The following is a 27,950-nucleotide window of genomic DNA, read 5'->3' as shown; positions in this document are numbered from 1 at the left end:
TCATCAAATCCATGGTTGATGCATTAATTAAATAACCACGAATAAAATCAATAATTATCATTAGATCAAACTATTTATAATAAAGTTTTGATTTTGGTGATTATTTTTCAATTATTTGACAAGAGATTAATTCTCAGTCTTGAGACTGCAAACAGCCTGTACCGGTACCTACTGTTCTCAAAAATTTAACTGTAATGTGTGTCATATTATAACTAATTTTAGTAAATCATACATTGCACGGTAGTCTATATTTTCATTCTACAGTTACACCCTCCATATTTATGGTGAGTTGCAATTGAAATTTATTTTTACCATCAATGCCTTCTGGTATTTGATGTGTAGATATTATTCTCGATCTACTCTAGAGAATGACTGTAGTAGAATTCAGGCACGAAAGTTTCAGTAGAGTAAAATGTAGAACTTGAGTGAACTTGAGAGCTTTAGATAGGATTTTGTGCATTCAGAATAATTATTACAGTAAATCTTTTTTTACAAAAAGTATATTTTGATTGTTGTCATTGGTAACAGATTGCAGTTCTATGTGAAATTAACATTGCAACACACTTAAAGAAAATTCAATTGCACATCGAAGTAATACATCAATTCATCAGTTGCATGAAAGGTTTATAATATTTGCATTTTTCTTCTTAGTCATCTACAAATACATACATCGGTATTTTGTTTCAAAAAACATTCATGTAGGCCTAGTATATCATAAAACTGTGGAGTAAATTCTCAAACTCTGTACTTTTGGGGCACTCACTCAACCTTTTATTATCACTCCACAAAAGCTTACATTAAAGGAACAATTAGTAATAACATGGACAAAACAAAATGTCCTCATACAAAAATAAAAATTAATGGAAACCATTTGTAACATACATAAACATTTCAACAACAAATAAACTACCAATCTCTCATTTAATAACTCTACTGTACAAAAGAAATAACCTAAAATATTTATAAAATTTAAAAGCTATTTATAACTTTATATATTACATTTTTGGTATGACACAGTGTTGGGGGTTGATTGATTGATTGATTCAATCTATGATGGGGGGTGGCTGGCTACCAAGGTCGCCAGACATCTTCGTCCTTGTCGGCAGGAGAGAGAGGGGTGGTTAGAGCGGGGGTGGTGAGAGGTGACATCTCGGTGGCCCAGTCGGGCGTGTTGGTATCCTTGCTCGAACGCACACTGAAGTCGAGTGGGGCGTCCTGCTCGGGCATGTTGGCGTCCTCGTCACCGCCGCGGTGTCCACTGGTGTCCGCCAGACCTGACTCCTGGCCGGACACCTGCACGTAGTGACTGGGCAGCAGGAACACCACTTGGCCGTCGGGCAATCGTGAAGGTATCACCTGTCACAGCAAAAACCAGTCATTCAATTATCTCACTGATCTGTACCGGTATATAGTGTGTTCATGTTCTAGGATAGGAAAGATTAGATATAAGAAATTGAAGATTTTTATCTCATTGATCTGTACCGGTATTGTGTTTATGTTCTAGGCTAGGAGAGATTAGATATAAGAAATGAAAGATTCTTATTTATTGATCACATAATAATTACTACAGTAATAGTGGACTGACCCATTACAAATAATTACAGTGAGGGTATATTTGATTTGAATTTTTGAGAGAAGAATTTAAAGTGAAAACTGGGGTTGATGGTAATGGTAATTATATTGGGAACTGAAGTTCCTATAGTTCAATTTATCACGTAACTACAGTATTATGTTATTTATCATTGAACTTTATTGATGCTCATGATATTACAAATAAAGTAACTAGCAATAATGTTACAAAAATATATGGCTGCTAACTGCAGGACTTTGCAGAAGTAGGCCCATAGAGCTATGGACCTGTTTAGTTAAGAGCCATGTTTTGTTGAGAATCTGAACAAATTTTTAGTGGAAAATTCAAGCTCTTAAGTTATATATTTGAATTTCTATTATTTTTTGTACCAAAAGCCATCCTATTTCGAGTGTGAGATTTTCTTTTATCAAATTTAAACTATTTTGTTTATTCACTTTCATTTATTGTTTTCAATACTTCAGTACCTACTACTTTTTTCAATATAATTTTTCAATATATACCTACTTTTAAAAACTACTTTTTTATTTTCAGTACCGGTATATTATTTTGTTTTAGTACACAAATGTATTGTTAACACTTTTGCAAGGCTATTCGTATTAAACTAAACATTTCTTAATCAAAGTACCCTTCTTCAAAACTCCATTCTATTACTTTTATATATTATATATTAGAAAGGGTAATAATAAGGGTTTAATAGTTTAATTTTCAGTTTGAATATATTGTTGTATTGTTTTTCTCTGGTTGGATCCAACTTATCAATTCATTATTATTGTTGGTTTGAAAACTGACCTGTACGACAGACACTTGACTGGAGGTACTGGCTTGCGTGGCTGGCGAGGAGGAGAAGTCGGTGGCGACGTCCATGGCTTTGGTGGCCTTGGTGGAGGTGACCAGTGGCTTCTTCTCGGGGTTGCTGGACTTTCGACTGCGCGCGCCGCTGGAGCGTCGCTTGTGGTTCTTGGCGGCGCCGGCGCTGTTGTTGTTCTCGTCGCCGGGCGAAACGGTGCTGCTGTCCGGCTTGGCGGGGCTCGTCGTGTCGTCGCAGTCGAGCGGCTCCTGTTTGACGGCCATCAGCATGTCCTCCAGTCGGTTGTCGATGGCGTCGGTCAGGCCCGACTTGACCGCCGCCAGGCTGAAGTCCAGGTCGATCTCTGACACGCAGCTCTCCAGGTGTCGCAGCAGTCGCTGCTTCATTGTCGGGTCTATCAGCTGGTGCGGCGAGCCCGGCTTTATGCTAAGGTTCGGAGTCACACCCAGGTGTAGCTCAGGCGTGTCCAGGAATCTTGTAACCTGTAAAATTGTTACAATTCTATGAATATGCATTGATTATGTGTAATTTATCTATAATTGAAAAACATGAAAATTACAGTTTTATTTCAGTCAAATTCACATTAATTATTGAATTTATTACACATGTGTTGGTTTCAAACCAACTTTATGAATATGCTCAGGTGCAACTCAAGCGTATCCATAAATCTTGTAAACTGAAAAATTGTTGCAATTCTATGAATATGCATTGATTTCGTGTAACTTCTCTATAATTGAAGAAGCAGTTTCATTTCAGTCAAATCCTTCATTATTCATTGAATTTATTACTCATGTGTTGGTTTCAACCCAAAACTACAGTTATAAAAATTCCTCTGGATGTTGGACGGCACATCCAGAGGAGTTTATTATTTACTAGCTTACCCGGCGAACTTCGTACCGCCAAAAAGTCAATGTATCTCATGTCAGACTTGACTTTATTTGGTAAATCATGAAATTTATTTATTTACAATCAATATTTTCATTCTCATCTCAATACGGACTTCCTATGTGCTTAAAACTACCGTTTTAATACCAGTAAACCATTTTATCACAGAGTGAAGTGTTTATTACAGCTGGTAAGTTTAGATGCTAAATCGATCATATTATCACAACATGATCTTGAATCATGATGATCTTCCCGTTCTACGTTAGCCGCTCGCCCGACAATTTCGAAAACATAGGTCTGTAAAATGTATTAATATATAATTATTATTAGCCTCCCTATTGAAATTTCTGGTCAGAAACCATTCCCAAAATTCACACAACATATTCCTAAAGTTTCATGCCGTTCTGTCAAGTAGTTTTTGAGTCTATAGGGAACAAACAAACTAACACACAAACAGACATTCATTTTCATATATGGTCTGTCAATAAATCTAATAAAATATGTAGATTTGACTAAGATGAAAAATTGTTTTTCTTCAATTAAAATTGTTTTCATTAGTTCAATCTTATGAATATATTATGCATTGATATTGTGGAACTCCTCCATAATTGAAAAACACAGTTTTACTTTAGTCAAATCCACATGTATTAAATTTATCGCACTTGTGCTGTTTCAACATGAAAATGAGTGCTATCAATTTCAATGTAATGAATGAGACTATAAAAGTTGACTGGGTGAGCAAATTCAGATATAATAATTGAAATTCTTATACAGGAACAGTACGTGTATTGTGTATATAAATGTCAAAAAACTTCAACTTTGTAAGATTTATTCCAAGGGAGACTTGTTGGAATGTTCATTCTAACCGATATTTCAATGACTAAGAAATATGGAAATTAAATGATAAAAATGGTGCATACAGTACCTCTTTCGCACACTCCTGATATCCTGCTCTGTACTTGTCTAGAACAGCTGACCCTAATGTCTTCTGTCTCTGAAGGTGTCTGACTGTCAGCTCCAAGATATCTGCTTTTTCCAATTTAGAATGTTTTGTATTCTGAAAGAATAGGGTCAAGATTAGTTGACAGTTGAGAAATTCAGTGAACGGTTTCTGGTGATTCATATTGATATGTTCGGAGTTCTCTAAAACAGTACAACTGTTAGTTTAATGTTAATAGTACAACTATTAGTGGGCATACAACAGTACAAGTACAGTACGGTACTGCAATAAGTCTCCTATAAATTTACAGACCTACTGACCATAAACAATCCTAATTACGACTAACATGTTATTGGACCTGATTTCCAATATTGTAAACTATACTAATATTTACCAGAGACACATTCCAAGCTCTGTTAAACACACTAGTTATATGAAAAAATATTTTATAGTCCGTTGTGCTATTCGCTCTTATAGGAGGAATACTCCCTAGCTTCTCCCATATTCCAAGAATTGTAAATTTTTATATATGTTAGTTTCCAGATCTCGAATTCATTGAAAATTCCACCTTATAATATTGGTCCGTATTATTATAACAGTATAGTACCTGGAAATAACAATAAATTGATGTATTCATTTTTTCAGAGAATTTCAACCACAACAGTAGGATGGTAGGACCCTTTTTTTATCAACAATATATAATTAAATACTGTACAATTACCTATCTACCTGAAAGTAGCTACTTTCATTTTCAATTTGATTTTATATTCGTTTTGAAAGATAGCTCTTCAGAATCTCAAGTTGTTTGCATTGTATTTGTTTATTTTGTACCTTGCTTTTTTTCAGTGTACAAGGTACTTATCACTTGTTTGAGCTAAGGCCCGCCGCAAAGTCGACCCACGCTAATCCACGAAAAGCAACCCACGCCGTGGGATGTTCTGTAAACCATTGCTATAGAATTATTCATAATCAATCAGCTGACAAGTGCATCAGTTCATTCATTGCATGTATTTTTATCATTACACAGATGTCTGGAAAAGCCTAGCAATGGTTTACAAAACATCCCATGGCGTGGGTTGCTTTTCGTGGATTAGCGTGGGTCTACTTTGCGGTGGGCCTTTAAGGCCTATGTCCATTTTAAAACAGTTTTTATTAGCTTTATTATATAAATGTCAGTTCATTTCATTTTCATTTTACAGTTCAATAAATGTGATACTATTAATTACTAGTAGTTCTGTGAACAGTAGACCTCACGCAGTATTCTCATCCACAAGTACCTGATTGAAACTATAGACCTTATGGAAATACAGCAATAGACTTGCTTCTCCACACATCTGTGTAATCACTTGTCAGCTGATTTATGATGAATAATTCTATAGTCTGATTTCCACTCTAATATTGGCGTATGAAAGAGGGTCCTTTTTCCTTTTATATTATCCTTGAAATGCAAAATTTCCAAAAACCTTGTATATACGTCGACGCGCAATTAAAAAAGGAACATACCTGTCAAATTTCATGAAAATCTATTACCGCGTTTCGCCGTAAATGCGCAACATATAAACATTCAAAAATTTAAACATTTCAACATTAAGAGAAATGCCAAACCGTCGACTTGAATTTTAGACCTCACTTCGCTCGGTCAATTAAAAAAAAAACAATTTATATCATTCATAGTCTTTGTCATGCTATGTGATACACACTAGAGACTATAGTATAAGACTTCTATCGATTCATACAATTCTCTTCAAAACGTCACTTTCTCTTCCTTCAAAGAATAAACAAATCAAGAGAAAAAATATATTATATTATCGATCTAATTTATAGAGAATTCATCAGGGAAGAAGCACGATCTATTATTGTGTAATCAATTTATTATTAATTTATTCATAATTTATAATTATTAATATTTGAATTATTGTAAACAATATTATTTTGGATATAATGTGCTTCACTTATGAGAAATGAGGATGCAACCAGATATTTTCCAAATCGATTATTGGTTTGCAAACTAATCAGGAAGAGTATGTAATTTTCATCTATTATATTATAAGAATTTTTCTCAACAGATCGTAGGCCTGCCTATATTTCAATAATTACCTCAGACTTGGCAGAGTCCAATATGAGAGTTTTCAGGAGTGCTAGAGATTGATTGATGCGTGCTCTTCTCCTCTTTTCCATCAGTGGCTTGTTGGCCTGCAACAATACATTCAATTGATGAGTAATCTACTTTGAACAGATCTCCAAAATATACAAGAAAATTAAACAGAGAATCATATCCCATTCAGATTGAATAGATGAATTTATATTATCCATAACATTATTTTTATAGAAAAGTGTATGGGATGTAAGATGTGTTGTCTTACATAGTTACAAAAATAACTGGATAATTAGAATCCATGGCCGGTTAGAAAAAACTGACGTTATTTTCAAGTGAAGTTACAGTATGATTTTTTAGAACGATGCTTTGTTCTTGAATGTTGAATATTGATAAGACCAGATACATGAACCTGCACTTCAGGCAAATCTAAAACTTGACTTAGTCCTTCAATATTGAAAACGTTATTACAGTAGTATTAAATATTTTGGAATCATGAAAATTGATTAATACCACTCAATTTCAAGTGGAATATTCATTTTATCTAATATGTTTTAATCACAGTTGTTTTTACAATTGATTTATTTTGCTATCCAAGGTACCTAAAATACATTGTATTTTACATTGTATTTGCATTGTATTTACATTGTATTTTACATTGTATTTTAGGTAAATTGTTGCTATCCAATCAAATAATTCATTTTCCAAGTAATTTCTAGCTTTAGCTTTTAGCTTTCAAGTAAGTGGCTTCCCTGATTTTTTAGTTTATCAATCAAGCTTTTTAACGGAAATTTTAATTTGAGAGAATAATTTGAGTTAAATTAATTATTAAGATTAACAATGATCAAATAATAATTATTATTATTAACAAAATTCTATTGCAACTCTGACAACCAATCCAGAGCTATCCTACTTCTTTGAATACAGTATTTTTAAAATGTGTCAACCATGATGCACTTCTAATACTAGCAAAAAGGAAGTAAATATTACTTATTTTTATATGCACTGTATCATCTGTACTTTTACTTATTAATAAGTAAATATTACGTATTAATTATTTTATCTGTGATACTAGTAAGCTCATAAAGGAGGCTAAATTAAAGGATTGATAAATTATTTTCAATTGATAATAATGATAAATTATTCCATTTATAAATTATTATTCTAATTCAATAAAATATATTAATGTGTAATATATTATCAGGTTTTAGGAGATCTTCAGGAGTCCTGTTTAATGCAGAATTTAAATAAACAAGTCAATCTTGGAATAAAATGGTAAAGAAAAATTATGTTATACGACCAGAACATTTTCAGGAATATGATATTATATAATTTTAAAATAATCTCTAATTAGCCTTTTAATTCATGAAATGATCACTTGCTAATTTGATTACAGAAATTCACTAATTAATTTAATGTATTTCATTATTCTAGTTTTCCTTTTCATTCAATAATAATTGATCTTTTCACACCATGATTAGCATTGATAAAAAATTTGATTATCTTGTGCCTTAGTTGTTTTTGTTAGATTTTTTTCTATAACTTACTAGGTTACGCTGGATTGAGGTATTGTTTATTGTTTTTGAAGGGACGGGTTCAAGGATCCGAAGGTTCAAAGAACCCCACACGTCAACCGAAGCTTATTGTGTTCCCAAGAAGTACGTTAGTTAGGCAAACCAATACCTGTGTTCTTTACAAGAACCAGGAGTTTTTCCCTTTACTAACATCCCATTCATCACCCGGTTGCTTGTTGCAATCCAGTGTGATATGCTTGGCAGTCTCTTCAGACTGATTAGTCCTCGTGACCTACGTGAGTTCCACTCCTGGCCTACTTCGAAGGTCCTACCGCTGAGGAAGGGGTGGCCAAGTTGCCTCTAGGGCACCTGGCCACCCTTGATAAAGTCTCTTGACACACATTTGTGCCTGGAGTTTCAACCATCTCTGGTCTCTGGATTGAGATAGATACTGTAACGAACTTTGTACCTTGAGTTTTGGAAAAAATTGACTTGGATTTAAATGAATTGAATTTTAATTTTCTTTCCATTTTCATTGATTATAGTATATTATCTATTGGAGTGAGTGAGAAAGTGTGAGACTGACCCGTCGGCCGTCTCGGTTGAGCGACAGTGGTGAGGCGGGTATGCTGACGCCGAGAGCGATCTGCGGGTGGTGTGGAGAAGTGGAGGCGGGGGTGTGCTTCTTCACGACCTTGGGCACCACTATCTGCACCTGTGCGTGCGAGTGCGAGAGTGACGACTCACTGCCGCTGTTGCTGTTGTTGCTGCTGTTGCTGTTGTTGTTGCTGTTGTTGTTGCGGTCGCTGTCTGTGCCTACTAGCTTGGCGGTCATCTCTAGAGTGGGGACGCACTAGCGTGCGGGCACCTCTCACACATTCCTCTGCTGCTCCGCACCTCGGTAGGCCTATTTACTGCTTGCTTGCTTGCTGCTTCACTGCACCTTCAACACAACAATAATTTACAAATGAGCATCGTTCCTTGAGACATGCCAGCAAAACTAGTTGGTCGGTGACATCAATATCTGTTTGCAAGTTGACTGTACATATCCACTTTTCCTTTGTTAAAGGGCTACTTCTATACTACACTAATTATACCAGTACAGCTCTATAGGAATGAACTATGAAAAAGAATGGATAGGAATGAACAATGATCAATGAATAGGAATAAACAATGAACAATGTACAATGAAAATGTACGGCTCTAATTATAGGAATGAACAATGAAATAAAAATCATCCAGTTCCCATTTCATGTTCGACTAGCAGATTGATCGACTAGATATTCGACTAGAGAAAATTTTGTGTTATAAAATGCAATCTTCTTATGTAATCTATTTTATATAAAAAAATAGAATAATTATCTATTATTTCATCAAATTCAAATTCATTTATTTTGCCATAAAATAATACAGATTGATAAATATCACAACTTACAAAATGGCACAACTTGTGCGCCGGCAGTGAGATAATAACGAGGATAATTTATTTATTTATTTATTTGTTAATACAATTACAAATCATATAGATATGATCAGGAAAGAACAACAGGCATAGCATAGCCCAAAACTATTCTGTTCCCAAATTTTGATATAATGATCTTCAAAGTTCAAATTCATGAGTCCATGCTACCAATAATTATGCTACGGAATCACTTGCAGAATGCTCTATTTGGTTGGGCTTTTTTATTGATGCGTAAACTTTGAATCACAAATTGAATAAATTAGTTTTTATTACCAAATTAGAATAAATTTATTAGTACCTAAGGGCTTTAAACTATCTTCGGAAAATTCAAAATGTTATTGTAATATTGCAAGTTAATCAGTTCATATAAGTGATCATGCGTCTATCGTGTACATACTACTATCCTGTACATAAAAACACTTCACTTTAATGGGCTACTATTTACAAATTAATAAGAACAATATAAAAATCTTGAAGTACCCTTTATTTTTTTAAAACTTTAAAATAGCTCAACAACTAGCCTCGACCCTAACTTAGGTCATTTTCAACTTGAAAATGTTGAGCTATTTTAAAGTTTTTAAAAAATAAAGGGTACTTCAAGATTTTTATATTGTTATTATCCTGTACATGTATAAGCCAATCTATTCCTCTAAAATATTATATAGGTTAACGCATAACCATAATTTATTGACTGTGCATGTTTGTGTAACATTGTTGATGGTTAAAAATAATACAATTGATTAATACAACGTTAATTGGAACTTGCTATAAATAGTACCCGCCGAGAACGCGAGAAGACACCTCTGATTCCAATTATTCCGAATGGTCATATGTGCTACCTAAAGGGTGGAAGCATGGTGGAGCGGCGGAGGTAGCTTCAAGCTCAAGAGTGTTGGAAATAATGCATGAAGGTGCATATAGTGGAGCTGTGTGGAGCAGTATGTTTGACCTATTTAAAAACATAGTGGAGCGGCGAAGGTGGCTTCATGCTTGGGAGTGATAAAAATAATTATTAAAATGGTTATGCACATAGTGGAGCAGTATGTTTTGACCCATTTAAATACTACATGCATCATTTTCTACACTCTCAAGCTTGAAGTTACCTTCGCCGCTCCAATATGTTTTCACCCAAAGCAAAACACCATCAATCTTCAAACTTTAAACCCCGTTAGCAATAACATTCTCCGTAAAATAAGGAGATACTGATCCAACCGTTTTGATTTGCCACGACACCTTTGGGTGCGGCGGAATAGGTTCACGACTGACCAGGAAAAATGCCAGAGAAACATACTCCAAAGATTTACTTTAGAGCGGCAGCATACTTTAGCTACAAACATTGTCATAAAGTCGCTGATTATTGAGATTTTATAGTTAATGGACGCTAATTGAGTGCACTCACGTGTATAGAGATTGGTCCATTGTCATAAAGTAGCTGATATACAGGAATTATTGAGATTTTGTACTTGATAGACGCTGATTGAGTGCCTCCACGCGTATAGATTGGCCTGATGTGAAGAATTAAAAAAAAACTTATTGTGTATTATTGCATCAATACAAGAATAAAAGAAGACTAAGAAATTGTCAAAAACCACTTCTCAGTCTTCTTATTTAATATGATTAATTACCACAATATCAACTTCTTAACTACACAAAACAAAGAAAAGAAGAAAAGAAGATTAGAAGTTAGAAGAGGTTTAGAAATAAATCATTTCAGCATGTATGGTAGTGTCCAGATTGGAACGGCAACTCACTTATAAACTGTTATTATGTGTATATTATATCAATCTCTATTGAGCCGACGTTTTCAACTTAATTCATCTACAACCCACGATCAACTTCCATTTCGTTTATACTATTTGTGTTGTTTGATCTTTGATGGAGTTGAATATGTAGAAAACATTACTCTTGTTCTGATATACCGAACAGAATTAATTCATCATTTCATTCATCTAAAACCACACTAGAGAGATTTATCTAAACCACAATATTTATCCAGAACCACACTAGAAGATTGCTTCAAATCGATGCAAGATGAACTCATATAAAAGGTGAATTAATGCCGAACAAGTCGGCTCAATGAATAATTATTACGATCCAATGGGACATTGACGTGTTTTCCTGAAATATTGTATCTGCAGAATTATACAAGGCATTCGGGAGTTTTCCTAAGTTTAACTATTTCCAGAGACAAAGAGGAGTAGAACGAGTACTGTTGTAGAAGTCAAGGAGTAGAAAACAGCAGTGTAGTTGTTGTAATGAAAGATATGCAGCATTTGGGTGCTGGCAGCTTGAGGCGCAATCATGCAAGCAGCGAGCCGAGAGCACAGAGCAGCCGCTTTCTGATAACTGAAGAGTAGAGATATAATATAAGTGGAAGGAAGAGTCGTCCAACAGCGATCACCATCTGCAAACGACTGTGTGAACATTGTTGAGAGTGTGTGTTGGTGTGTGAGCGTGTTGCAAGCGCGCGCCTAAACAGTATTGGTGCCCGTCGGGTGAGTCATCTGTCTCTTTTGCGTTGCCTCGACCGCACGGGAGACGAGTTGTACACAGATAACACAGCGCACAGCTCTGTCTCTCTCGTTAACGGCGCTTTTTGGGCCCTCTCTCTCTTCGGCTCGACATTTTCTGCTGCCTCGTCCTCGTGTTGTTGTTATCCGATGTGGTCTCGATGCGGAGAGAGGTAAACGTCGGGGAGGTGGAGGGTGAGAGCTCGTAACACAGCATCGGGAGCTTTACCGAATGCGCCAACACTCACACACGCACACACACACGAGAGACCTCGGTCGTTAAGACCGACAGCCAGCGGCAAGGAGCGACAGGCAGGCAGTAGGAACGAGGCTGAGTTCACTTCGGCAGCCGGTCTCGAGTGTTTTGGTGACCGCGGGGCGTAGGCGCTTCCCGTTCACCACCCAGCCATCTAAATAACGAGTGGGATTCCCTCCCTCTGCACTGCCCCCACGAACCATGTCGAGTCTCTCCGCACAAGGCACCGCAACACAACGAACAACGAGGGGGGTCTGGCGGGAAGGGGGTGAGGAGGCACTCTGCGTGACTACCCCTTCATGCCCTCCTCCTCCTCCTCCTCGTCACCTTCACACTTTGCCGATAATTAAAACGATGCCGGATGCCGCCGAAGCGACGGATGGTCGAGCCTGCTGCACGGAAACGTGCACATCATCCGTTTCTGTCTCTTTTATTTTCTTCTCGAGAACATGCGTTCCATAGAATGGTAGTCTTTGTCAGGTAACTTTTACTTTGTATTACAATAAATTACCTGAAGAGCACATGTGACTCAGTATCTCCACTTAATTACTCATATTGTAGCCTACATTATCAGTCAATGTCTAGAACACGTCTTTACAATCCACCGTAAACTTCACAAATATGGAAAAGAGAAAACACCCGACGTTATTTCCACATAATCTTTATTCAAGGGATTTATTTCACATTTAATACCCACAATTTATATGATTTGTACATAAAATTTCATCATCAGAGCAAATAAGCATCAGCATTAAAACTCAGTAATATAAAATCGAATCTACTGAGTTCTCGAAAAATATGAGCATTCAAAGTATATAACTCATTCGACACAGACGATTACGTGATTACTCAATCAAACAGTGACGAATTTAGTGCGCTTAGTCACAGTGTACTGTGATTATCTCATTACATTATATCATCAGCCGAAGTTTCTGGTCTACACTCTACGCAGTAGAAACTATCTTTGTAGAAGCTGGCTTTCCAATAACTTTAATAATCTATTGTCTTTGTTTACTGCTTCTTATTTGCAGTAAAATCGGTTAATTGCTAATTCGAACTGTACTATTATAACTGTACTATGTGTATGGTTTGAAATAGTTTCAACATGCATACTCATCAACGTAATTTCGGATTTACCATTTTCCTGAATAATCAGTAGGTTAATTAATGTTTTCAGGAATGTCTGTCTATCAATGCTAGAATGAACTTCGTCGTTGGAGGGAGATCTTCTAATTGGCGGATACCGCAGGGTTTCAGACAAGCCGACAGCTTTAGGACGCAAAGAAACCTTATTTGGTTAGCACTACCACAGCTGCTGTCTCGTAGCCGCTGTTTTCGAGCTTCTCAAAGCAGGTTAGTATAATATCCTAAATCTTTTTTCAGGGTTCAACAACTCCATGAGGAGCAGGCTGAGAGTATACGATTTTAGCCTAGAATCACTTCTCATCCAGTAACCATATTGACCCTATTCTAATAATTACATCAATGTTCAAAAACTCTGTTGGAAATACGAACAATTAAGTTCATCTTCCATTTTTTGCTGTCTCATATGACTATGAGGATTATAGTGTTCAGTGTCCACTACCATAGAGGAAATATAACAAAGATTGCTTATTCTATGCCACTACCGCTGAACCAGTCAAGGTTGTTGCCTATACTGCCCCTGAAAATCAATTAAGACAGTACAGGTACGGTACTATACAAACTGAACATTTATCTGAACAATGGAGTTGAATTTACTTGATACGCGCTAAGATACTTGAATAATTCAAGTATTAAGTCAATAAATCAATTGATAATTGATTAAGTAATAAGTCAATTATTGACTGCATACTATTGTTGAATATGAGTACTAGTTCATGGTACCTATGACAATTCAATCAAAATTAGTACCTAGTAATTCACAATATTGTTATTTATTTTGAATTGATCATTTTTTATCCATCCAAATAGTAGAGTGACTTTGAGATGAAAATTATAGATTTTTGTCAGAATTCGTGTGGCTAACATATTAATAATGAGGGCTAAGTAACATGATAAAGTACGGGCTAGTGATAGCTAAAACTAGATAGCAATGACCTGCTTGTATCTCTACGAACTTTTCGAATAGAAATGAATTTTTTTTTCAAAAATGGATGAAGATTTCCTGGAGACAAGAGTAAACAATTGTGATAGCTGCATATGAAATTATGTTCTGATTTCTTCAAGCTAAGAAGTACATATCAAGAGAAGAATATAAATATTTCATATAAATCACTTACAAGTGATGCACATACTATAGTACAAGTTGGAACCGTGCTTGTATGTTACTGCCACGCTGACTAGCGATGAGTGTGTAAATCTTAAGATTCTATTACTGTCCTTCATTTTTCTCCAATTCAATTTATTCAAAAACAAGTACAACATGAAAATCTAGAATACAAAACAATAAAATACTCATTTTCACTTCAATTTCCTAAACTTCCATTACTCATTAGATTCATCAATACAATATTTACCCTACAATTCTTTCAATACAGGCCCCTACTGTATGAATCAGCTCTTGAGATCAATCGTATTACAATGACTGTTAAAAGTCAGCTTGAAATCAATAATTTGGGTTCTCTCTCATTTGATATCTCTAATATGTAAGTAACATGAAAGAAGCTCAAAGTCATATAAGTAATGCAGATTTGTTTAAAATTATCAAGTATTTAGGACTATATGTAACCTTATCTAAATTTGGGAGAGGAATAGCACAAGTTTACCTTTTTTTCTCTGCCTATCATTTTGATGATGTACTTATTGTATGAATCAATAAAGAATAAATAATCAATTATTTTATCCTGTAAGATACCTTCTATAAATCAAGCTACTTTTTATAACAGGAGGCTTAATTAATGCTAAAAATATTTCATTTGGCCTCCACTGACAATATGACTGTACATCGATGTAGGCTACTACTGTAGAAGAATTGCGATATGGCACATTGATGAAGCATTTAGTAAATCGAGGCGAACGTCGTGCGACCGGAAAACGAAGCTGGCTCAGTGAGTACGCAAATAGAGAGAGGCAAGTGAGCGGTGCTACTTTATCTCAACTGCCGCAGACTGATAGTAACGGGAGGATGAGCTGAAGAGTGAGACGCTTGAAAGTGAGAGAGTCTGAGTGAAGGTTGAGAGTCGAGAGACAGGGATAGCAAAGTGCATGCACGGTCGACGAGAAGGAGAGAGAGAAAGAGACGAGCCGCATGAGATGGGAAGAAGTCGCCGGGATAAATTTGAAGCACGCCCGGCCTGGTCGAAAATAAAGCAGCGGTCCGAAACAAAGGTTTCCGTAGCCATCTCTTTCTCTCGGTTTGTTGTCTCTGTTCGACAGTAGCACTTGTCGCGCACGCCTCACAGATCAAAGGCACCCCGCGACAGTGCGCCCATAACTCATAACGCTTAATGGTCGCGCGCCGCGCCGCTCTGTCACACAGAATGTCAGTGCCATGCCATGTCATGAGCCAGCAGCTATGATGACGACTTGGCCAGACGGTGCTTCCGACAACCACCACCCCCCTCCCACCATGCTCCCTAATCACACCCAACAATCGGCTTCTGTGACACTACCCACTCCTCTCCATCCTCCTCCTCCTCCTCACCATAATCAACCATGCCAACAATCAACTGCTTCTGCAACCTACACACTCGTGTAGCTGACAATAATAATCGAATAGATAAAACAGGTCACCTACTGCGTTATCCAACTACTTGTGAACAAAATATGCAATGCGCATTCGCTCCTTTATTAGAATTATTATTGGAATAATATTATGTATTATAATACGAGTTAAGAGCAGTTGGAGAATAATCAATCATAGTAGAAATAATGTGAGGTTTGGTATTGTGTAATCTTGTATCTTTGTTTAAAATTAATCTTATCTTTGTTTAAAATTTGCAGAATGGATAAATTTAAGGTCTACTCGTATTTTTCGTATACTCGTGTTTCAATCTTAGTGTAGCTGTAGAGGATAACTTAGTGTGAGGATATTCTGTTGATATCATTCCATTGCATAATTCTTCCATGAAAAGAGGAATTTTTACCAAGATGAGGCCAATACAATCTTTATACATTGATAATAAAGGTTTTTTACAAAACACACTACCCAGACCTCATAGACCTGGAATTGATTTGTGAACCACGATTACTCTTCTTTAGTCCTTGACTTACATGCATGGATCAAGCTCAAGTCGAATCAGCACCTTGAATAAATTCGAAATTATTTAAATCGTTTTTCAATCCAATAGAAAAAGTAGGCAAACACAAATCCTAATCCTAATACACTAATTTTCTTCTCTCACCTATCCCTCATCACGATTAAATATTACGCAAACGAATGTTTGGTGATTTTTAAAAAAATTTAGTCAAAAATTCAATCTTTAGTACGGTATGGAGTATACTATGTTTATGGGACTTCCAAAATACAAGAATGATAGTTTGAAATGTTCTGTGAAGTCTGTCTATGTTTCTCACGGCACCGATTGATACAGTTCGTTGATAATTTTTCTATACTTGATTTTGTTTTACTGGAGATATTCGCTGCTTTGAGCATTTACTGCAAGGCAGCTCGATATATTGATGACTAGATCGCAATTTCTGGCATGAGGTGTGGTGTTTGTTTGTGTTAGTCGACAAAAGATTCAATCATGGAACGAATAAATAGATGAATCAAAGCTGCCATTATTTGTGATGTGGTGCACACTTTGCGCTTTTATTTCTTTCGGGGCGGCTTTCGGCAACAGTCGGTGAATATTTGAGCGACAGTTATTTTGTCTGTCCTCCGGTAATTGATTCATCAAAGTTTCAGTTGCTCGCCCGCGTGTGAATGGGTCGACAGTCGAAACAGCAGCAGCAACAGTAGCAGCACAATTTGAGCCCGCTCCGCCCGCATCGATGATTGCCGGGTGGCCGCTGCAGGCCACTATTATCCATGAATAAGGGCGGTCGGCCTCTATTTGCAATACCTTTCTGTGTACTTTCTTCATCTAGGCCGACGCGCACACAAAACAAGCCAATAGCAAGGCCATTGCCGCCTCCGTCATTTGCGAAACCTCGCGGAAAAGAATTCAGGTCGAACGTTATCGGAAACATTTGACACGATCGTTGGACACCGTAATGACAGGAAAACAGATTTTCATTTGTCAGCTCTCAAGGCTGTGCTTTTGTTTCTCACGCAGACTGAATTTCCAACTGAATATAGCGTAGGTGAATGATATTGAAATTAAGCCAAAATCGTTCACATTTCCCAAGATTGTGAAAAAATTGAAACCTTCCTCATGTTTTTATGTTAATCACATAATGATCAACATAACGGTATTATTACAATACTTGAATAATCGAATTCTCCTCTTGAAAAAAAATAACAATTTCCTTTTCCAATAAGAGTTTATACACTTTAAAATCCTTAATATTCCACCTGGATCGATTCCAAAGATTTTTTGGATATACCATTGACTATTATAAGGATCATGAAGGTCTCAAGATTTCTTTCAATAGAATGGTTTAACTTTATGTAAGTTTCAACCAGAACTAATACAGAAACGGAGACCTATCACTGCCATCAAGTATGTGATAGGATAGTATATGATACAAATCACTTTGCCCAACGAATCTCAGTAGCCATGTTGGATCTAACAAATAATAATTATGATATGATAGTTGTCCTCAACAACACGCTTTGTTGGTTGGATTTATCCGATAATTTTCCAATATATTTATTATTTTTATTGACCACAGTATTTAGAAAAATATATTTAATAATGGAATAATTTGCGGACTACAAAAAAAACCCGGAAAGCTTTCAACATAGGAACCACAGTCATAACACAAGAAACAGAAACCTTCTTATAACGAACGTGGCTAGGAAGGCAATATATCAACGACACTTCAACCACCTAGCACAAAAACTCCACAATCCACTTCCTGCACAAATCAAGACAATAGAAAAACCAAGAAGATTCAAAACTGCCGCTAAGAACTGGATTATTTCAACTGGAAGACATCATATAGAAAACATAATCTCAAACAATATGTGAGCTCACTTACCCAACGTATTTGCAGTTTCCACCCCCACCCAGAATCTATTACTACTACTAACACCTACTCTAGTACATGGGTTTCCCATAGTTGAGTAGGTTAATTTCCAATAGAATTAAATTCCATATTTTTTCATAGACCTATTGTATTGCATTTTAGATATTTTGTACTTTTTTGTTTCCAATTGCTTGTTTGTATTTTTCAAGGAAATAAATTTATCTATTATCTATTATTATATATAAAAAAATTATAAGAAATAAAAAAGTCATTCCATTCTATTATTCAATCTATATCATAGATATTCCTTATTTTTCATCATCTGTCATACACAATTTGATTACCTGGAAACAACTTTGCTCTAATAGAGAAGGGTTTTTGTTGTCATTCAATTATTGAGGGTTAAAAACTGCCAAAACTAGTAGATAGATCCAGATAGATTGAGGGTTAAAAACTGCCAAAACTAGTAGATACATCCAGATTCGGCGCATTGATTAAGATTGCGCCTGTGCCCCGCCTCTAGCGCTCATCACAAGGAGTAGTTGTCCGTGTGAAGTCATTGATTGAGTGCACACCAACTTGCACATTTCACGCAGATTGCTAATCAGCGTCTGCTGCCTGCACGAGTCAAAGTCACTTTGTGCTGCTTATTTCTGGTCGACTGCTGAAGCGTGCTCCGAGCCAGAGATGGAAAAGCACATCCTACCAAACTTTCTGACAACTTCTCACCACCCTTCATATTTCCTTTGCCCCCCCCCATAGCTGCACTGTTTCAACTGCCCTCACTGCTGCAAAGTTGGATCAAAACTTTCTGTTTCCGCAGCACATACTCACGCTCAAACAACCCATACTCGGGTGTCGGTCGGGTTAAATGGGATGAGAAACAGCAGCGAAAAACTGTTGAGCTAGAAAGAGACATACATGACTCCGCAAGCAAATAAGCTGCTGTAGCCTAGAGTAGTTAAGCTACAGCACAATCGAAAAATACGGATCTGCGTTCTTGACAGAGGAAAAAGAATCATCCTATCCTTCTTCGTGATTCTTGTTGTTTTCTTACGAACATTCTCCTTTCCTTCCATATCAAATCTTTCTAGTTTTACTTAGTATAGTTTTTCATCTTATCTCGAACACAAGGGTGTTTTCTCTCATCAAATCATAAACCTTGTTTTGAAAATCAATCACTAGACATTAACATCCGTCATATCTGAAAACCACCAATAAAGTGACGAACGATTCGAAAATAAGAATTGGAAATAGAAGAGCAGATAAACAGTTTTTGCGTGATCATCAACCATTGATTAACTAGACAATGTTTTTCAAAATACTTTATTGATTAACGAGTCGTTCCTTGGTGATCATAATTGTTGAAGACATGATACATCTGGAATAATAATAACTCCAGCCTATTGTAATTTATTCTATTTATATCTACATGATTCACACATAATCACACAATAGTGATTGGGAATAGAAAAACTGACTTAGCCCTTAGTCTACTATTTCATTCCCGAATTTTGATTGAAAATGAGTTCAAAAAACGTTATGTTTCACCAGCAGTTTCAAAATAAGATATTTTTCCTACAACAACAGTAATTTGTTTTTATCAGTAAATTGTGAATTTTTTATGTTGTTATTGCAGATCTCTCAAATTTTATTTTGATTTGATATATTTTTCTCACATTACAGCAACGAACAGCTTTTCAGATCAATAAATCACAATGTGTTTATGTGTTGTTGGACAACAAAACTAACACCAAATTGCATTCCTCAATTTTTCATCCAGAAGTTATCATTAGATTCATGACTACCATAATTACTAACACAACCGACCTCAATTACGTCTGTGGTTATGACAATAATCTATTGCGATAAATGTAGTTCTTCATAGGCAAAGCTGTAAACGCTTGTCTAAAAGTAAACGCGTACTTGTAAGCGAAGATTACAGGGCTGCGGATCAGCCCCTCCCAGCCGGAGGCGAAGCGATGCGAATAGTGAGTGCTCATCAAAAATGCATCGAATAATAGCAAACGAGTGACGGCAAAAAAGCAAAACAGGGTGGGGGTGAGCGTTCATTATTAACGAGCCGCTAGTTGGGCCCTGAATTATCTTCATCTGGAAATCTGAATAGGTGATATAATTTATTGACTGCAGTTCGGACTCGGACCAGGCAGGAGGCTTTGACGCAGGTATTAATAGACGGCAACCACCAGCCATGCTGGCAATGCCTTTCTTCCTTCCGCCTCGTGTTCCGGCCGGCCAACTATTAACATCGGATCAGTAAATATTTCAAAGCGACATCCACTGTCATTTTGCCTGTCACTCTCATCGGACATATATATTATGTAACAGGCATGCACATAATGATATCTATATTACAAATAATAACTTGTCATTAGCATATAACTTTAATGACTTGTATATTTGGAAGAATAGTCTCCTATTTTACAGAAAGACCAAATGATTTCAATTTTATGAATGTTGAAAATTTTTCAATTCATTTCCTTGTGAATTTCATATACTGATATTCAAACATTATTTCAACTGTACGTGAGTCTTCACCTCAAAATCACTCCAGCCATAAATTAAGACTTGAATAAACCTCACTCACTGATAAAGTGATAATGTCCATCTAAGGTTCAAGTGAAAATCACAAAATTTGAGATTATTACTCACCATTATCCTTGTAATGTTCAAAGGTTTACTCATTCTTATTATCATGTTCCATACTTCTGATTTTTTTAAATAATAGTATGAAATCTGAATTTTCTTATACAACATAACACTTCTGGTACCTATTGGATGATGCAGTTGAGAAAATTCAAACTAGAGAACATATTTATTTTCTTGTAGGCCTTGTAGCAGTATCATCGACTGTCCAAGGATCCTATGAACACACAGTAGAGTACTGTAGCTTACACATTCCAAACTGAGTTGTGAGTGTTTGAATTCAGAAGCACCTAAAATGTTCTCCATTAACAGTGAATAGCACAAATTCACACATATCTTTTAATCTTCCAATGTGGTTAACCCATTTGATAAGGTCAACTTATTAAATCTTCCAACTTGTCATTCAACTCATCAAGCTCAAGTCCATGTTTGATTTAACTTATATCCGTATCAACCCTGGTCTTCAAAATGTATAGAGTACTAAAAACTACTAGTATAGTAGTACCAGTACTATAAAAACACGCCCGCCTATTCACACACAAACACACATACAAATTGGATTTAGAGTATACTGATATAAATGCAATAGGATCGGTGGTGGACGCTGAGAAATATAAGTTCTTTATATTTTTGAGCTAGGATGCACGGTTAAAAAGATAAAAGAATCTGAAACTTGAAATGTGGGTCTTGGGGGGGGGGTAAATATAATTGAATTATGAAAAATTCAAAATTTTCAACATATAATGTATGAAATGAGACCGCCTTCGAGCTCTGGAAAATAAAAGTTTCCTACACTTTTGAGCTAGGATGCACAGCTAAAGAGATAAGAAATCTGAAACTTGAAATTTTTTGACTTTCGGAGGGGGGATTATCGAATTCTAAATTTTTGAAATTTTGAACATGTGATATATGAAATAAGTCCACCTTGGAGCGCTGAAGAATAAAGGTCCTCTACACTTTTGAGCTCGGAAGCACGGTTTAAAAGATAAAAAAACTGAAACTTGAATTGGGACTTGGGGGGGGGGAAATCGAAATGCCAAAAATTAGAAAATTTTCAACATGTGATACATGAAATAATATCGCTTTGAAGAGCTGAGAAGAATGAGTCCAATTTGTACCTGATCTGATAAAGTACCGTATTGAAAAGTTAGGTTGATTTTTAGGGTAAAATTTCCGAATAAAGGGCCGCCATCTTGAAACGGGAATGAATTAAAAAATTTTGAATACATACGTTTCTGCGCCTTGTATACCAAATTTTATCCAAATCGGACCATAACTGCGACTGTAACTGCGGTACAAAAAAACTAACAGACAAACGCCGATTGACTTGAAACATAGAATTCGCTTCGCTCATTCAACTAATACCGGTACTATATACTGATAAAGTAATTTTTCTGCTACATATATTATCATCCACACATGCTTTTGCTAGTGCGTGGTTAATGAGGTGAGATTACAATAATGTATTATTGCTTTCGGTATGCTAAGTTGGTGAAGTAAAACTCACAGATTCAGAATTGCAGTATTTTCGTATCGGTCGATGAGTCCAACAAAGCGAAACGATTCATCAACCATCAAAAACTAGATGTCAACATCAAGTTGCAGGCAAATGTTACAAGTTGGAGAGAGATGCTGTGGAGGCGAGGGGGGAGGGGGAGACGGACGTCGTTTAGTCCGGTGCACACATTAATTGAACGGTGGCACGCATTTTATGTCGCCGCGCCGGGTGCAGTAGCATAAAATTAAAGAGCTGGATGACCGCGCCCCGCACCCCACACCCCTCCCAACCCCATCGATATTCGTGCCGCATGCGACCACTCCCCCCACCCCCCTCAAACCACCCTCTGACCCCCCAACACTTGGCTCCAGTCCCGGCGGCCTCCACAATTCAGCTCTGCCGCCCGACCGTGCGTGAAATACTTGCCCGCAACTTCCGTCAGAACCAGACCCCGCCACCCTCTTATCATAAATAGCGGTCCTGCATGCTCACACAGCAGCTATGGCCTTCATTCTCCCATCCAAAATAAATAGTGATGTAATTGAGGCCTCTTTTCCATGCACACCACAAATCTATTTGTTCTTCATCACTATCATCAATTATTTGTGGATTTCGTTCGTGTGTCCAGCGTATCGAACCATTGGTTTCGGAACCCATTCGTCCCATGGATACAAGTATGTCGATTCCAGGCCACCCACCATGTATGATCCACAAATAATATTTTTCAAATTATTCTATTCGTTTCGTATTACAGGTTTGGATTGCAATGTATACGAGCCGCTGGAGTTCTTTTCCACAATCTTATTGAAAGTAATCGATTTTATCATATAAATGAAGCCTGACAACATTCAATTTCCAGTAATAATGGATGTGTTCCGACAAAATGTTGCATTACATTGTCCATTTCTCTTACAAAAACTTATTTTGAAATACCAGATTCTCCAGTTCTATATTGACAATTCACTTTACTTGTAGAAATTCATAAACGTTTAAAACGATCATGAAGATAATAAACATTAATGACCCAGTTTCTGATAATTTATCTCTCATCTATGAGTCTTACAGCAACAGCTAGCTCATTTTTTAATTGAATAATTGAGAGGGATTTTATAAACTAGAAAATTACTGCAAACTCAATAATTATTGTTGAGAGTTTTGCGTATGGAGTGGTTCCTATGAAGCTAAAGTTCTATCGACTTGACAATTCACTTTACTTGTAGAAATTCGTAAACGTTTAAAACGATCATGAACATAATAAACATTGATGACCCATTTTCTGATAATTTATCTCTCATCTGTGAGTCTTACAGCAACAGATCACTCATTTTTGAATTGAATAATTGATAGGGTTCTATAAACTAGAAAATTGCTGCAAACTCAATATTGTTGAGAGTTTTGCGTATGGAGAGGTTCCTGTAAAGCATTCTTTCAACTAAATGAATATCCATCATCTATGTTATTGTAATCTGGTCACTGTGTGGATTCATTCGAATAATAAAGATGATCAGTAACTGTTGAGAATGAGCGGGATCATTCTCCAATGAAAGTTGGAGATTAAACGTGATTCAGGACTCAAACTCAAACCACCTATTTATAATTGAAGCGTTATCTAGAAATGACAAACATCTTGAACTCGTGGATTATTTATGTTAAGTACCACAGAGCTTGAACCTGGAGTCAGACACGTGGATTGTAATAGGGTTACCTTTTTCACAAAGCACAAATCTTACACAACGGCGAGAAGAAAGGACAGACGGTACCTTAAAAAAGCAGAAAAGCCTCAAGTGGAATTGTCAATGTGTGTCCCAATGTCCCAATCGATGCCCAAACCGGTTCCACGGTTAAGTTGTCGACGCATCCAAGATGGGAGTTGCGAGGACACTCAGAAGTTCGGTGGTGGCGTCTGGACTCTGCTTTGAACTCTGCTTTCACCGGCTTCACCCATTGCCATCTCTTTATATATACATGTATAGAGACGGCAATGCTTCACTCCGTATTTCTTATGCATGTGGCGTGCACAGGCTGTAAGTGCCTTCACCTATAAAGATGACTTGGCGGGCAGTGTGTAAGACCCGCACCAACACGAAAATCCACGCTAAATTTAGGCTACCATACTCCAACTCAGTTTAGAAAGTATGCAGGTAGGTGGATAATGTACGCATTCGACTTGAATTGTCTCATACAACATGCACGTATATATTGTAACGTTTTCATCCAATTGGACAACTTTATCGTTCTAATATTTCCCACCTCGTATTAAAAAAAATTATGGACCTTGGATTCTTTATAAAATAAGTATATAATTAAGAGCGGCATATAATTATTAAGATTCAATGTATGGATGAATTAGTTATTTGTATATCTAGAGTGGAAAATACAGCTTTTTCTCCCTGAAGGAATAGTTTGATTTGAGACAATTTCCCAGAGGGAGAAAAAATAAATTCACTTTCACTACATCACTAGACTTACTTGAATGGTTTGACCAACAAATTAATTAACTTAGGATGAAAACTGTGGAAGAATAGATTTCTATCAAATGAGTGAGTTTTTATATTAAAATTAAAGTAGTTTTTATATTCAGATTTGCTCTATTCACAGCAAAAACTTTTCAATTCAATTCAAAAATTTCTGTATTCCTCATAAAAAACAAAACAATATGATTCACAATCTGCTGTCAGTTCTACATACTCTTACAAGAACTCATACATGAGAATAATATTTTTCTATAATAAAAACTCAAACAAAATACTTGAAATTAAATCAATTGGAAAGTGATCCAACTGTTGAAACTAACGAATATTTATCTGTGTTAAATATTATTATAAAAAGGATAATGTTGCCGATCTATTCATCATTCTGTATCTCCTCAAGAATGTTATTACTATCCATGATCTTTACTAATAATCCCTGAAATATCATTTTCAAGGAATGAGACAAGAAACGGAAATTCTATACTACCCTTGGAGCTTGGTATACTTCTGAGTATGGAATATTTTTGCGATAAACGTGGAGATTGTCTGAAGATACAATTTGATTATTTCAATCTACATGTACACCAAAAGATAAATCACCTAAGAAACAAACAGGTGCATTGTCATTGCTTGAAACTGAGAGCAAATTATAATTATATTCAAATGTTTTAGAACTTTGTGCGCTTTACAAATTTACAGATGTTCGGTGAATCTTTTTTTTTTGTGTAGTTGAGAAGTTGATATTGTGGTAATTATTCATATTGAATGAAAAAAGACTAAGAAATTGTCAAAAAACCACTGATTTATTGATAATTAGAAAGACCGGTTTCGGTTATTACACCATTGTCAATCTCTGATAAACTCATCAGAGATTGTCAGAGTTTATCAGAGATTGACAATGGTGTAATAACCGAAACCGGTCTTTCTAATTATCAATAAATCAGTGGTTTTTTGACAATTTCTTAGTCTTTTTTCATTCAATATGTTCGGTGAATGTTTTTTCAATAGAAATAATGGAATCATAGTATTGAAAAGACATGATTCGGAACTTGGAAGAATTATTCTCTGTTAGCTACTAATCTCTTGAACAAGGAAGACGTTCTTTAAGCTGTATTTCCCACCTTCAACAGCAATATCACAAAACGTAATACTGAAATGGACAGTTATCAATAATATTTGTTGAAATCGACTATCGATATGGTTTTTTAAAAAATAATTTTTTGATAAAGTTTAAAACTTTATTCCAGTTTCCGTATTGAACAATTTCGAACCATATTAGAGTGTGGAAGAATTATCAAGTTGATGAAATTGACTGCACAGGAGAGATAGTTATCAGCAAACCTATACCGGCTTATGCTTGATATTTATATGAAGCAAATTAATGGTACATATTTTGAGAGAAATTAGTACGGTTCCGAAGTTTGGCTGTAGGCGGACTTTAATAACAATTAAGGTTTGTAATCAATTTCTTCGAATCCTTGTTCAATTTCTTTCATGGATGAAGATCAAATTAATCAGTTCGATTAGAATAGAACGAGTTTTGCGCCCCAAGACATAATTATTTCATAGTAAAGCAATATGAATAAGGGAGCATTTTCTCAGACAATGCAAATTTGCCAAAGACGAATCAAGCTGATAATAAAGGACACATTGTCTAGCACAATTAGTCTTCCATACTCATTAATTTGTACCTAAAGTCGATAAGCGTCATGTTAATTTCATAAGTGGACATATACCGTATTTGGAGTAGATGTCAACAGTATCAGAGACAAGAAATATAAATAAATATACAAGAAATATAAATAAATATACAAGAAATATACTTATGCTTATCCTTTATCTATGACAGTACTATGATACTGTTGAAAACATAAATCGGAAACTAAGATCTTTCTACGTCATAAATGATCGAAACTCAAACCCATCAAAGTTGATGATAAATTAATCTCCATAATCATAAAAAGAGAAATTGGAAACAAAAGTGTTAGTTCTGTAAAAAACTAAACATTCAACTATATCAATTCACTTTTTTACATACTATTTCAATATGTATATGGATAACAACATATTCATCCATAATAGCAGTACATTTTGTTCTATTCCAATAAAGCACTGTTCTATCTCCTAAACTTGTGTTCAACTATTTTTGAAGGATAACCTTCGTTAATAATAAGACGAACAACGATTCCACGCAGGCCTATCCCAATGAGGAATGCCCTTGATCTATATATTCTTATCAATGAATGAGAGAGTTCGCTCATACACGGGATACAAAATAATTGTTTGACGGCATAATCACGTCTGAAGAACTTATGATCATCTTGAGATTTTGCATGAAGAAACTAAATTTACCATGGATGATTTAAGGCCTATTTTTATGAGAAATGCAGCATAGTGAATAAAGTATTTGATTTTATTACAGTAATTGAACTATTATATACTACGCAGCCGGGGGGCGAGAATTTGATTTTAAATATACAAAAAACTTTGAAACTTTTCAGCAGTTGTTTCCTACTTTTCGGCGAGGTATTTGGAGGAGTTTAATGTGAAGAAAAACGAAATTATAGTAGTGGTAAGACTCACCAGCGTGTTGTGTAGTTGTATGGTGTAGAGTGACCGGCGAGTTTCAGGATGCACTAACTGCAATGCACTTCTCTGCGCTGCGATGCTTACCGCTCGAGAGCCGGCGAGCGACTGAGCGACGCGGCCGCCTGTGAGTGTCGCGAGCCAGGTCACATGACGGCGCCGGCCAATCGCCGCCCAGCGCCAAGTCGCGTGCCGAGACCAGTGACGTCACACAGTCAATACTCCGATAACGAGCACTGCTGCCGCCGCCGCCACCGCCTGTTCACTGTGAGTGTGAGGCCTGCTCATTATGGAACGCAACGCAACGCACCCACGCCACCGCACGCGCACCCATCCGCCGACAAAAAATTCAACTTATTTCAGCCGCCGCCGCAGCATATCAGTTGTCGGCCCACACGTACAAGTGATTCCATCATCGTAACACTCCAATGCTGCTGTCACTGCCTACATCCTGCAAAAAAGGGGCCCACCTTTTTTCAAAAGTGTCATTCAGCCAACAAGTAGTGGAACCGAATCGCAATCACAATGTTCTGGCTCAAAATATCAAGAAAATAGAAAACTAAAACTTTTCAAAAGGTGATGATGATGTGTGAGCACACACGAAAGCATG

The 27,950-nt window shown here is 36.3% G+C and overlaps 1 protein-coding gene across 1 annotated transcript; it reads right to left on the bottom strand.

The window, feature by feature from the left end:
* Positions 1–179: 179 nt before the first annotated feature.
* LOC111061236 (protein hairy) lies at positions 180–27,610 on the bottom strand. Its single transcript, XM_039423065.1, has 6 exons — positions 27,338–27,610; positions 8,420–8,776; positions 6,322–6,417; positions 4,210–4,341; positions 2,381–2,881; positions 180–1,356 (listed from the first exon to the last, which is right to left on the bottom strand). The coding sequence occupies exons 2-6, from the start codon at positions 8,666–8,668 to the stop codon at positions 1,069–1,071; spliced, it is 1,266 nt and encodes a 421-aa protein (XP_039278999.1). The 5' UTR covers positions 8,669–8,776; positions 27,338–27,610; the 3' UTR covers positions 180–1,068.
* Positions 27,611–27,950: the final 340 nt, after the last annotated feature.

This window comes from Nilaparvata lugens, chromosome 3 (assembly GCF_014356525.2).
Source record: "Nilaparvata lugens isolate BPH chromosome 3, ASM1435652v1, whole genome shotgun sequence".
In the NCBI taxonomy this organism is placed as follows: Eukaryota; Metazoa; Arthropoda; class Insecta; order Hemiptera; family Delphacidae; genus Nilaparvata; species Nilaparvata lugens.
The sequence above is the reverse complement of the archived record's forward strand: the minus strand, read 5'-3'. Positions and strand labels throughout refer to the sequence as shown.